Below are 14,248 nucleotides of genomic sequence, written 5' to 3'. Positions count from 1 at the left end.
CTAGCACGAAGTGTGGAGTACCTACCTCCGGATGGTCTAAACCACCAAGAGATCATCAAATGGAGAAAACGATCATGATGAGATCGTAGAGTACTAACACTTGAGTTTGGAACATAGGGATATTCCACATTTTCACTCTCATTATATACGCCACTATCATCTAACCCAAAACGGAAAGCTATAGTCTCTGGGTCAATATTAATATATTGGCCTAAAAGATAGGATCTAATGGCTATAGTTCTATATTGAGTTTTATTTTGAATACACACCGCATTGGAATAGAAAATGCGGACCAATTGTTGATAGATGATAGGTTTAAGTTTAAACAATTTATCAAACTTCCAAGCTTTAAGAATCGAAAGGTATTCGAAATCAATGTCAACCATGGCTTGAAGTGAATGAATACGCTCTTCACGGATTCTATAAGTTTGGAAAGAGTTTCTGTACCTAGAGTACAATTTGTCTCTACGAAGCTCAGGCATGTTAAAACAAGATCCTAAAAGAGATGAAGGTGGAGGAGGAATGGTATTAGGAGGTTGAGGAACGGGAGGACAGTTTTGGTTAGACCGACTCGGAGATGACCTAGGTCGTTTAGGGTTTGACATGATTATAGGAAATCAGAATAAGGAATATCACTTGCAATTTGAAACACATGTATGCACAATCAATCTCAAAACTAAAATGAGTCCTCAATAATTCAAGGTTCTCTAAACCATATCCTAATGGGCATGTTTTGAAAGACTATTTGAAAACAATATTTGATTATAGTTTTTATGACAAAAACAATTAAATCAAAAATATTTCTGATTTTCAATTTTTTTTAATTTCGAAATTCAAATCAATTTTAAAAAATTGTGTGTTTTTGATGAAATTGGTTGTTAAAACTTGTTTAGAATCAACAATCAATTAATGCCCGATATAATGTACATTCTAGAACTAATCAAAACTAGTTCTAAAATTAAAAATCAATAAAATAGAGGTTTTTGAAATATTACCTTGAAAATTCGGATTGAGAGGGATGAGGAGTTGTTTTGCACAATTTAATGATATAAGCAGGTTTGAAAGTTGAAAAGCTTGAAGATTCCGACGAAAAATCATTGATTTTGAGCAAAAATGGAGATTTTTAGAGTGAGAGGGACGAATGGCTAGAGAGAATAGTTTTTAGGGTTTGAGATAAATGAGAAAAATAAGCCTTTAAAACCCCAAAACCCTACGAATGCATCGATGCATGGCTCTTGTGCATCGATGCACATTCAAGGGCGTGCATCGGTGCATCAGTTGATGTATCGATGCACATTCAAAGGGATGCATCGGTGCACTGTTAAGTGTATCGATGCATTAAGCACAAAATTGTCATAAATCCGTTTTAAACACTCAAAATGCTAAATTAATTAGCTCTAGTGGTATTGGCAACTCATATATTGAAAATTAATCATGTTCAATCAATAAAATTAATATTTAAACAATATTTGAACATAAAATTAATTTTCACCAAATAGCATAAACTCCCCCTAACTAATAGCATAGAATGCAATCAAAAATTATTATTATAAGCATTTTTCATTTATTCTTAAAAGTGATAAAATTATTTTAAACACTAAATGATGATAGGTTGGTTAAACCTAATTCTCTCCTAAGTGTCCAAAATCTTTCCTTGTCTAAAGGCTTTGTAAAAATATCCGCTAATTGGTGCAAAGTATCAACAAATTCTAGAACTACATCTTCCTTAGCGACATGGTCTCTAATGAAGTGATGTCTAATTTCAATATGTTTAGTTCTAGAGTGTTGAATGAGATTTTTAGTGAGACAAATAGCACTAGTATTGTCACACTTGATAGGAATAGTACCTACTTCAATTCCATAATCAAACAATTGTTGTTTCATCCATAAAACTTGTGCACAGCAACTACCGGCTGAAATGTATTCCGCTTTAGTGGTAGATAATGCAACACAATTTTGTTTCTTTGAAAACCATGAAATCAACATATTTCCAAGGAATTGGCAAGTACCGGAGGTGCTTTTCCTATCTAATTTGCATCCTCCATAATCTGCATCTGAGAAGGCATGCAAGCTAAAGCTAGAGTCTCTAGGATACCAAAGTCCTAAACTAGGAGTGTCCTTAAGGTATCTAAAGATTCTCTTGACAACTAGTAAATGTGATTCCTTAGGGCATGATTGAAATCTAGCATATAAGCAAACACTAAACATAATGTCCGGTCTACTTGCAGTTAGATAAAGTAAAGAACCAATCATTGACCTATATAATTTAACATCCACACATTAACCTTCTTCATCTAAGTCAAGCTTTGTTGATGAGCTCATTGGAGTGTCATAAGGTTTCCCATTTTCCAGCCCAAACTTCTTGAGCATATCTTTGACATATTTAGGTTGATTGATGAAGATGCCATCTTTTCTTTGCTTGATTTGGAGTCCCAAGAAAAATGAGAGCTCCCCCATCATGCTCATCTCGAATTCACTTTGCATTAGCTTAGAAAATTCTTGGCAAAGAACATCATTAGTATAACCAAATATTATATCGTCAACATAAATTTGAACTACTAATAAATATTTACCTTTATGCTTTAAAAACAACGTAGTGTCAACCTTTTCTTTTGAAAAACCTTTTTCAATTAAAAAATTTAACAATCTTTCATACCAAGCTCTAGGAGCTTGTTTTAAACCATAAAGCGCTTTTTTCAATTTAAGAATATGATCCGGAAATATCGAATCTTCAAAACCTGGAGGTTGTTCCACATACACTTCTTCTTTTATAAAACCATTTAAAAATGCACTTTTAACATCCATTTGATATAATTTAAATTCATGAAAACATGCAAATGATAATAGCATTTTAATTGCTTCTATCCTAGCTACGGGAGCGTATGTTTCATCATAGTCTATGCCCTCTTCTTGAGTATACCCTTGAGCAACAAGTCTAGCCTTGTTTCTCACTATATTACCACTTTCATCAAGCTTATTCCTAAATACCCATCTAGTACCTATAGTAGATTTATTACTAGGCCTTTCAACTAATGTTCATACTTTACTTCTCTCAAATTGATTTAATTCTTCTTGCATAACCATAATCCAATGTTCATCATTTAACGCTTCTTTAATATTCTTAGGCTCTATGCATGAAATAAATGCAACATAATTACAAATATTTCTAAGAAAAGATCGAGTTGTTACCCCTTTAGATGGATCACCTATAATCTCACCATCCTTGACATAATTGTACTCTCTTGGATAAGATACTTCCCTTTCTTCAATGGTTGGATTCTCGAGAGGATCATGAGTTTCCTCATCTTTCGTTTCTTCATTTGATGATGATTCTCCAACGTCATGTCTAACGTCATTTGTATTTATAATACCTACATCATCATTAACACAAGAATCCTTCCTCGGAAAGAGATTATCATCGAAAACAACATGTATATACTCTTCTACAACTAAAGTTCTTTTATTAAATACTCGATAAGCTTTAGAATTTAAGGAATAACCCAGAAAAATCCCTTAATCACTTTTAGCATCAAATTTGCCAAGGTTTTCTTTACCGTTGTTTAAAACAAAACATTTACATCCAAAAGGATGAAAATAGCTAATGTTAGGCTTTTTATTTTTGAAAATTTCATATGGAGTTTTCTTTAAAATTGGCCTAATCATTACTCGATTTACAACATAACAAGCGGTGTTTGTGGCTTCCGCCCAAAAATATTTTGGCAAATTATTTTCACAAAGCATGGTTCTAGCCATTTCTTCTAAAGTTCGATTTTTCCTCTTAACAACTCCATTTTGTTGAGGGGTTCTAGGTGCTGAAAATTTATGGCTAATACCATTAGAATTACAGAACTCATTAAATCCAAGATTTTCAAATTCAGTGCCATGATCACTTCTAACACTAGTGATAGAGTAATCTTTTTCATTTTGGATCACTTTTGAAAATTTGATGAAATTTTCTAATGCTTCATCTTTAGTACTTAAGAATAGAACCCAAGTATATCTAGAATAATCATCTACCAAGACAAATACATATTGTTTTCCACCCAAGCTAGTAGTCCTAGTTGGCCCAAAAAGATCTATATGGATCAATTGTAATATTCTACTAGTTGACACATCATTAATGGATTTAAAAGAAATTCGTTTTTATTTTCCTTTAGCACAAGCATCACAGATTTTATCATTATCAAATTTAAGCTTAGGCAACCCTCTTACAACCAACTATCATGTTCATCCTTAGCAACTAGGGACAAATTAGTCATATCAATAGAGTCTAAATGCACCATGTATATGTTTCCTATTCTATGACCAACAAGCATAACCCGATTAGATGCAATGTCAATGACTTTACAACCATTTATTTCAAATATGACATTGAATCCCTTATCGCATAATTGACTAATACTTAATAGATTATGCTTTAATCCATTCACATATAACACATTTTTAATTTGTATGGAAGAGGTATTACCTATAGTACCAATACCTTCAATGTGACCTTTTGAATTATCACCAAAAGTCAATTCTCCTCCATTTTTGACGTTAAGCTCTATGAACCAGGTTTTGTCTCCGGTCATGTGTCTCGAGCATCCACTATCAAGGTACCATGAATTTGGATTTGTTTCCCATGCCTTGTAGCAATGCTCCTTTTCCTACAAACATAGATTAATTTCTAATTTTTGGTACCCAAATTCTTTTGGGTCCATATTCATTAGTTTCTAAAATCCTTGTCCCCTTAGGTATCCATTTATGAAGGACATTTTTATCTTTAGTAGTAATGAGTTCTTTAGGAACCCATATACTTCTACGGATTTTACCATTTGAAGTTCTTTGAGGACTTCTATGATTGTAGTTTCTAAAACTTTTCTTAACAAAGTTGGATTTTGAATTCTCACCTTTTTCAAAACAATTTGTACCAACCTTATTAAAAGAAGTTTTAAGATCATCAATCTTCTTTTGATGATCATCATGAACTTTTGAAAGTAAATTTTGCAAATCAGTATTTTTCTTTTCAAAATCAATAATTTTGATTTGCAATTCTTTTATCTTACTTTCCAGCTCATTGTTGGTCTTGGATAAAAGACTATTTTCGTTTTTCAATTTTGAAATATCATTTTTGTATTTTGAAAATAGAGTCTTATAATCCGAAGCCAAATCATTATAATCCTCTAATAACTCATCATAAGATAATTCATCTGAATCAAATTAGTTAGAGGTTACCTTAGAATCTTCCCCGATAGCCATTAAGCACAAGTTTGCAACTTCTTGTTCCTCTTCATCGGAACCTTCTTCATCGCTCCATGTAGCTACATGAGCCTTGTGCTTCTTTTTGGATTGACCCTTTTTCTTCAATTGTGGGCAATCATATTTGACATACCCCGGCTTTTTGCATTCATAGCAAATGATCGGGTCTTTCTCCTTCGATTCAGTTTTGAAGCCTTCATTGCGTTTGAATTTTCTACCTCGGTTGGGCATCATCAACTTTCTGAATCGTTTGGCAAATAATGCCATTTCCTCGTCATCATCATCGTCATTCGAATCACTCTCATCTTTTGTGGATTTGAGAGAAACTCCAATGTTTTTCTTCTTCTCCTTCTCCTTTGGTGTCTCGTCAATTTTATCGAGGTCCACTTCATCTTCAAGCATCATTTCGTGAGTGAGAAGGGAACCGATTAGATCTTCAAGAGTTAAGGACGTTAGGTCCTTAGACTCGATGATTGTCGTTTTCTTTGATTGCCACGATTTTGGAAGAGAGTAGACTAACTTCCTTACAAGCGTTTCATTTGAAATGATCTCTCCATATGATTTGAGACCATTGACAATCGTTGAAAATCTATCCGTTATAGCTTTGATATCTTTATTTGGTTTCATCCTGAAATTTTCATAGCTATGCGTTAGAATACTAATTTTGGATTTCTTTACCTCATCGGTACCTTCATGAGTGACTTGAAGTTTGTCCCATATTTCTTTGGCGGTTGTACAATATGAAACTCTTCCGTATTCATCTGGTCTAAGAGCACAAAATATGATATGGATGGCTTTGGAGTTTAGCTGGAACATTCTTGTCTCTCCTTCACTCTACAATCTCGGATGAGTGAGAGGCTTGATGTATCCTTCTTCTACGGCATTCCATGCTCCCATGTCACTTTCTTGAATGAAGTACATCATCCTATTTTTCCAATAGGCATAGTTTGCTCCATTGAAGAAAGGAGGCTTGTTAACAGGCATCGAATCGAGACTGGAGTCGAAATTTGAAGCGGAGGCCATTGATGACTTGATAATTGATGTAACTCTTCCCGAATAGACTCAAGAGGCAATTAAACCTTCAAATGAGTGTAGCTATGATACTAATTGTTGAGTTAATCGATCGATGGAATCGACCAAGAGCGGGTGAATTGGCAATAAAAAATTTTGGTGGAAGTTTTTGCAGAAAATTGAAAGTAATTGCACAACAATTTACAGTGGTTTGACTTTATCAACCAAAGTCTACGTCCACTACCTTAGCTATCCACACTACGGATTTTCCAACAAATTCACTAATTTGTTCTTTCTTTTGAGGCCAAAGAGATAACCTTACAATTCCCTCGAGAATATACCCCAATTCTTGGGAACACTCTTTTCTCAAAGAGAAGATTATAAATTTGCAAACTTACAAGAAAAACCTCACAAGGAAAATATGTTTGCACAATTCTAGAATAAAGAAGGAACACTCAAGTATAAATACAATTGAGCACAATAAGTGTTCTTGAAAGAAAAATGAATATTGAATAAAAAAATAGGCTTGAAATGCTCAAACTTGAGGTTTGATGCTTTCTCTTTGATTCTCTCTTGATTCTAGTTGCTTGATGTTTCTTGTTTTTGATCAAAGGCTTTTAAGCTTGTTTAAATACACCTTCAAATGATTCTGAACGTTGGGGATGCTTAGTGGAGTCAATATAGCCGTTTAAGTGTGAAAACAATTAATAAAATCAGTTGGGAGCGTCAGTGCATTGATGCATACCCATGGTGCATCAGTGTAAAATTTAAATATTTTGACCGTTGGATCCTTAGTGCATCGGTGCACTAAGAGTGCATCGATGCATCAAGTGCATTCGATGTTTCAAAATAGCCAGAGTGCATCGATGCATGGTTGGTGCATCGATGCATCAAATGCATTCGATGTTTTCATAAAATCCTCAGTGCATCGGTGCATGGTATGTGCATCGATGTATGAAATGCATTCGATGTTCAATTTAATTCATGGTGCATCGATTCATGGATTGGTGCATCGGTGCATCACTCTGAAAAATTGATTTTAGGCTTGATTTTGGTTCAAAATACTGTGAAAATTGTTTCAAAAATATATTAAGTATAAAACACAATTTTACACATTTAGTAAGGTTTGAAATTGATCTTAAAAGACTTGGAGTAATAGCTTGATATTCGATTAATTGAATCGAATATACTTAGAAAATCATTTGTAAAATCTTAAAATTCATTTAACTTAATTTGTTATATCGAAACATCAAAATGTTTTCAACAGGTACCCTTGGTATCGATATTGTTCTTCAGGTATCGATACCCCTTGAATTCCTTCTTAAATTTTATTCTTAAAGTATCGGTACCTGTTGAATAGGTATCGATACCCATAGCCCAAAAATCACTTTTTAAGTCCGAAAATTACTTCATTTCAACTCAAACACTTTATAACTTAGCTCCTTTAATACCCTTAACTCAAAGGTACATACTCAAACACATTTCTAAACCTTTAACATATCTTTATCCTCAAACTCTCATCCTCCATATGAAATTCAAGAATCATGTCAAATTTTCTACTTGTTCTAAATTCAATTCTAACACTTCATACTTCTTAATTAGGTTGATGACAAGTCAAATTTAACTTCCAATTCTACTTATTAACTCTATTCGAAGTTTTCATTCAAGAACTCCTAATCTTTAATCTCTCCTAACTCCTTCCTCCTTTGATTGAAAGATAACTTAAGCTTTCTTTAAGCTTAATTATCATCTAATGATCATAAACCAACATTGAATTCAACAAGAAATTAACTAACAAGAAAACTCACATTTGCTTTGGCTCTCACGTATGAAGGGAAAAAAAAAAAAGAACTCTGGAAACTTTTTTTGCTTTCCTTAACTTTCACATGGGTTAATATAATACTATAACCAAATTTAATTATTTTCCTTTACTAAATGACCATTTTGTTCTTCTATTCCTTCTTCTTTATAATTTCATCCTACACAACGTTTCCCATATAAGTCGTTGAACTATTCAATTATTCTACTTTAATTACTAAATTCTAAAGTTTTACAATTTAATCACTAACACGGTATTGAGGATGTTACATATATATTTACCTATACACAGGGGCGGATGTACATGACTCCCTAGGGGAGACATTGCACACCCATTATTTTGAGAAAGTTTTAAATTTAGTTTAATTTGTTAATAGGAATAGAAAAAAAAAAGAAAAATTGCAAACCCGATTTTTTTTAGAATAGGGTATTAAAATTTTGGACTCCTATTTTTTAATTTCTAGATCCGCCACTGCCTAAACACATCGTTTAATATTATATTTTAAATTTTCTTCATGTAAATATATATAATGATAATTCTTTAATATCATATTATGTATATTTTTATTATTCGCGAATAATTATAAATGATAGTATATATTCTAAAGATAACAATCATCCCTTTTAACCAATGATATAATATAATTCGTGCATATTATCATATTTAAGTTCCCTTAATGTAAATACATATCATACTTGCTTGATATGCTATGACGATTTTTCCCCTATAAATGATTTTAATGTCATAAATCTTTAATTGTTTATTTAGATAACAATCAAAACTAACTGTGAGAGAAATCACCATCGTAATATCAAATAAATAAAAAGGAATTACCGACTAGAAGCCCTTAAATTGAATGGGTCACATTTCACAAATTATCATTAAAAAAATGTTCCCCTTTTTGCATTTCCTGACAAATTAAAAAGAAAATGAGTTTTTAGTAATATACCCTCCTAAACAATTGCGAATTTAGCTTACCTACTTGTCGGAACAGACCATCCCCCCTTTCCGAAATTAAGTGGGGGGCATCAAGAAAACACCATGTTAGAGGAGAATTTCAGTCATTTTAGAGGGGCCTTATCGGAAGAACAATAGGGTTTTATACCAACCCGTCTCACTCTGATTTAGGCTTTAAAGGTCTTTGACTGGACCATCTCGTCCGACTTGTAAACCTACCCATGAACTTCAAGACCTCGTCGATCAAAATCACAGGGAATGCAACAGCCAGAACCAGCAGCCATTCATTAAAGCTTAATGGCACAATACTGAATACCTTAGCAAGGAGTGGCACATAGAGGATCAGGAAGTGCAGGCCAAATGACACGGACATGGCGAGAAGGAGCCAAGGGTTGACCCATGGAGGCATCGTCAAGAGGCTTCCATCCTCCGAGAGGGCATTAAGGGAGTTGAACATTTCAATGGCAACCAAAACAGAAAGGGAAAGGGTCATGGCTTTTACTTTGCCACCTTGGAAGTAATCGCAGGGATTACTTCCAAAGGCGAAGACTTGATTCCCGGCTGTGAATGGTGAAACGGTAAAATTATTCCACGATGAGCACTGGCCCCAGCTGGCGAGCTGGGAGTATGTGACAAGGGTGTGGCCATCGCCGCTAAGATCTATGCCCAAGAAGGAACCATGTGTGTACCAGATGATGAAGATACCAACGGTTGCTATTCCAACGTATAGTCCAATGACCTGTGATAAGCAATGATGTAAAAGAACAAGAACTAAATCCCACTAAACCAACAAGAAAAACATACTTAGTAAAGTCGAGCAAGACTAAAACAAGTTACCAGATAGCGGAATAAAATCCAAGTAGTGATGAGTGAATCATCACTTCTCCGAGGAGGTTTCTTCATGATGTCCTTGTCCGGAGGATTGAATCCCAAAGCTGTTGCGGGTGGTCCATCCGTAACAAGATTAACCCAGAGAAGCTGGACCGGAATCAAACCCTCAGGTATACCTAATGCAGCTGTTAGGAATATGGAGGCAACCTCACCAATATTTGATGAGATCATGTACCTGAAATAATGAGTCTTGGAATCAAAGAAATCCAGAAACTAAAATGATTGTAAGCAACAATCAATATTCAAGCAAAGTCGAGAGGGATGCATTTCCAGCCATTGTAGTTCTATCACCTATGAATGAATGACCTTCAAAGTCTAAAGGCATGACAAAAATTCACAACCAACCTGATAAACGCTTTCATGTTGTTATAAATGGATCTGCCTTCACCAACAGCAGCAACAATTGTACTAAAATTGTCATCTGCCAACACCATGTCAGAAGCTTCCTTCGCAACCTGGCAGTTGGAAAGAATTTTAATGGATTGAGGAAAAAAAAAGAATATGAGATGGTGAAAAGAAAAGAAGAAGCAAGAACTTGAACAGAACACCATGAATAATATCAAACCATGGTCCTCTCCAACTAATTGGATGAAAAAACCATAGTCTCTGATGTACTTTGAAGCCTTGATATGGAGGTGCATTTTGAAAAAGAAAATCGGGCAACAAATTTAGAATAAGATGAAAAAATACCTCTGTTCCAGCAATCCCCATGGCAATCCCAATATCAGCCAGTTTCAAAGCAGGCGCATCATTTACTCCATCACCAGTCATAGCAACCACCTCTCCATCTTCCTTTAGCAATCTCACTATCTCCTGCTTGTGTCTTGGTTCAGCTCTGGAAAATAGAATGCCACCACTTTGTCTCAGATGAGCTTTCTTATCCAACAGCTCCATAAACTCCTTCCCCGTTAAACTTTTTGAACTGATGCCTTCCTTGGGCCCAAAAACACCTATTTCATGGCATATAGCTTCTGCTGTATGTTTGTTATCTCCAGTTATAACCATAACACGAATGCCAGCCGCTTTGCAGTCCTCAATTGCCCGATGGACCTCTTGACGTGGAGGGTCCTAAAACATTTAATGGCACCGCCTAGCAGGATTACTCCACCAGAAAAACATATAATTAAAAGAACTGTAAGCAAAGACAGTGATTAGAAAATTTGCAACTCACCCTCAGTCCAACCAAGCCAACAAAAGTGAGATTGCTCTCAATTGATGAATAGTTGGAAGGGTCAAGTAATAGGTTATGTGCTGGATGATCATCACTGCCGTCATAGGTTTCAAACTCAGGGAGCTCATCTTTGTAAGCAAAACCCAAGCAGCGCAATGCACCACTTGACATATCTTGAAGAGCATTGGAAACAAGGATCTTTGATTTTTGATCAAGTGGTACAACAGAACCATCAAGCAACTGCATCTTTGAGCTTCTCTCAAGTAAGTTTTCCACAGCTCCCTGCCAAAGTCCGAAATTCAAGTTAAAGAAGCATAGTGTGAAAGAGAAACAAACATGGAAGTTAAAGTTATGATATATGTATGAAAAATTAATATAAACCAAGCTGATGTTAAAGAGCAGAAATAAGTACCATACATCATTCAAAACCCTATCATGCCCATCATTTTTTAATTAAAAGAGCAAAACATTTAAATCTAAACAGAGGAAAGAAGAAAATGATCAGAAGCGCTATCTGCAAGTGAAACAAGCATTTGATGGTTGTTCACATGATAATCAAATGCCCGGAAAAAAACAACTATGGCTTTTATGTACGAAAATCACGAGTAAGATAGCAATAGTACCTTCACTAACAATGACCTTATTCCTGATTTGGACTTGACAATAACACCCATGGACTTCCTATTGCGATCGAACTCAAGGGTTGCAATTCGATGCTCATGCCCATTCCACCACTGGCAACAACCTTAAGATCATATTAAGTAACATACCTAAGATACAAGTCTTAATGCTAGAAAGGAACTAATAAAAAAACAACAAAGCATTTGAAAATCCAACATACGTAGAACATCACCGGTAGCTGCTCCACCACTATATGATCCCTTTGGAGGGCCCATTTTCTCTACAAGAACCTGCACAGGGATAAACCAGATATAAAGTTACTAGAAGCCTGCTACAGAGAAGAAATAGATCAACAAATATATAACAGCAACTCCACTGATGAAAGCCAAGCCAAACATTGACATTATGCTCTAAACGAAATCATCACAATTTATTACCGCATTAGGAATTAAAATAAGAGAAAGTGCTAACTAACCATTATCGCTGCCTCAGTAGGCATTCCATGAGATAAAAACTTATGGTCAGAATGTGTAACATCAGCATCATTACATATAGCACAAATCTTGGCAATTGTTTCAAGATTAGCATCCATTCCACTACTTGGCCAATCATGTATTTTCCCATCAGAAGGATTATATGTTGTGCCGTCAACTCTAAAACTTCGTAAACTACTCGCATCATCCCCCATAGCCACAAGCTTAGCTATGGCCATCTGATTGGTCGTCAAGGTCCCTGTTTTATCAGAGCAAATAACAGTAGTACACCCTAATGTCTCGACGCTAGGCAACTTCCTCACCAGTGCGTTCTTTTGAGCCATTTTTCGAGTCCCAAGTGCTAAACAAGTCGTAATAACTGCCGGTAACCCTTCAGGAATGGCCGCAACAGCCAATGCTACGGCGATTTTAAAATAATATGTACATTTCTCAAAAGAAAACTTGAAATTCCTAGGCCAACCATCAATATACTCCCAACTGAGAAAATATTTAACATTGATTAACCAAACGAAAACACAAATTACCCCAATTATCATAGTTAGAACCTCTCCGAACTCATTCAGTTTCTTCTTTAATGGCGTGTCTTCTTCGCTCTGTGCCGCAACATGGATCTGAGTATGAACTTTACCAATCTCCGTTTCCATCCCAATCTGCGTAACCAAACAGAAACAATTTCCGTTAACCACCGTAGTCCCCGCGAAGACCATGCTTCTTTTGCCTTGAATATCAGCATCTTCACTAACTAACTTGTTCGTTTTATTAACCGCCTCGCTCTCACCCGTTAAGGAACCTTGCTCGACTCTCAACGTTGAACTAACTAACCCCAACACCCTCATGTCAGCAGGGACTTTATCCCCTACTTTGAGTTCCACGATATCACCGGGAACAAGCTCTTTGGCCGGCAAATTGGGGATTTTGATTCCATCACGAATCACCGCGGATTGCTCCGATTGGATCTCTTTCAAAGCTTCCAATGCTTTCTCGGCGTTATTTTCTTGCCAAACACCGACGGTCGCGTTCAGAATCAAGATCAAAAAAATCACCAACGGCTCAACGAAGGCAGTAATTCCCATTTCGCCGCCTTCATCGCCGTCATACCAAGCGAGTACGAAAGAAATTACCGCCGCCAGCAATAGGATCCGAACTAAAGTATCGTTGAACTGTTCAATGATTAAACTCCACATTGACTGCCCCTCGTGCTTTTCCAGCTCGTTATAACCGTAGATCTTGCGCCGATTTTCGACTTCTGCGGATGATAATCCCAATTTTCGACTAACTCCATAATGCTTCTCGCACTCTTGGATACCTTTGGCCCAAACGGGGAACACATCTAGATCCGTTTGTTTAGATGCCACAAATTCTCGTTTCCCATAATCCTCTCCTCCTTTTCCCATGTTTCGGATTTGATACAATACTGAGGATCGAAGTTGAGAAAATCTAGGGTAAGGGGGAGAAGATCAAAGTTTGTTTGGTTATCAAGAAAGTGGAAGCTTTGTTTTCCCAACGGAATCTAGGCTTTGTGCTATTGTTGTTTCCCACTTTTCTTCTGTCCTTGTTGCTTCTTCACTGCTTTATTTATTCTTGTTGGGTCTCATTTTCTTTAATCATTCTTTTTAAATATTTTTTTATTTTGGAAATAACGAAACTTCCCGGTACCATAGTATAGGTCTAATTTTAGTTTTTAGTCCTTTTACTATGTTACAGTTTAAAATTTAGTATTTATATTTTAATTTAACATAGTTTATTTTATTTTATTTTATTTTATAATATAATAAATATATCCAAATTTATAATAATATTAGTTGCTTTCATTGCAATGCATCATCTCTTTTAATATTATTTGAATACACAATGAAATTCATGTAAAAGTGTAATTAATCATATTCAAGTAATAATAAATTTATAAATTAATTGAATGTTTAATTTTTTTTACAAAAAGATTATAATAGCTCAACTAAGGGTGTTATTGGATTATTAAAGTATAGGATTGAGTTAAGTTAAATTAAAGTATGAAGGCTATTTCCTAAATGTTCAAACAAAATA

General features: G+C 35.2%; 1 protein-coding gene across 1 annotated transcript; it reads right to left on the bottom strand.

The window, feature by feature from the left end:
- Positions 1–9,029: 9,029 nt before the first annotated feature.
- Positions 9,030–13,697, bottom strand: LOC120126168 (calcium-transporting ATPase 1, endoplasmic reticulum-type-like). Its single transcript, XM_039144440.1, has 8 exons — positions 12,187–13,697; positions 11,932–12,001; positions 11,714–11,835; positions 11,091–11,372; positions 10,610–10,987; positions 10,265–10,374; positions 9,866–10,094; positions 9,030–9,767 (listed from the first exon to the last, which is right to left on the bottom strand). Exons 1-8 carry the CDS (start codon positions 13,597–13,599, stop codon positions 9,186–9,188), a joined length of 3,186 nt encoding a protein of 1,061 aa, XP_039000371.1. The 5' UTR covers positions 13,600–13,697; the 3' UTR covers positions 9,030–9,185.
- Positions 13,698–14,248: the final 551 nt, after the last annotated feature.

This window comes from Hibiscus syriacus, unplaced genomic scaffold (assembly GCF_006381635.1).
Source record: "Hibiscus syriacus cultivar Baekdansim isolate YM2019G1 unplaced genomic scaffold, ASM638163v2 tig00110450_pilon, whole genome shotgun sequence".
Taxonomy (NCBI): domain Eukaryota; kingdom Viridiplantae; phylum Streptophyta; class Magnoliopsida; order Malvales; family Malvaceae; genus Hibiscus; species Hibiscus syriacus.
Note: the sequence above shows the minus strand (reverse complement) of the source record. Positions and strands in the feature narration are given on the sequence as shown.

Bases quoted from the DNA above. Each gene is read 5' to 3' on its own strand.
- LOC120126168 (XM_039144440.1), bottom strand. From the start codon at position 13,599: ATGGGAAAAGGAGGAGAGGATTATGGGAAACGAGAATTTGTGGCATCT. The intron at 10,988-11,090 runs GTGAGTTGCAAA...TAAATGTTTTAG, and splicing joins TTGGCTTGGTTGGACTGAGG to GACCCTCCACGTCAAGAGGT. The intron at 10,375-10,609 runs GTATTTTTTCAT...TCCAACTGCCAG, and splicing joins TGGGGATTGCTGGAACAGAG to GTTGCGAAGGAAGCTTCTGA.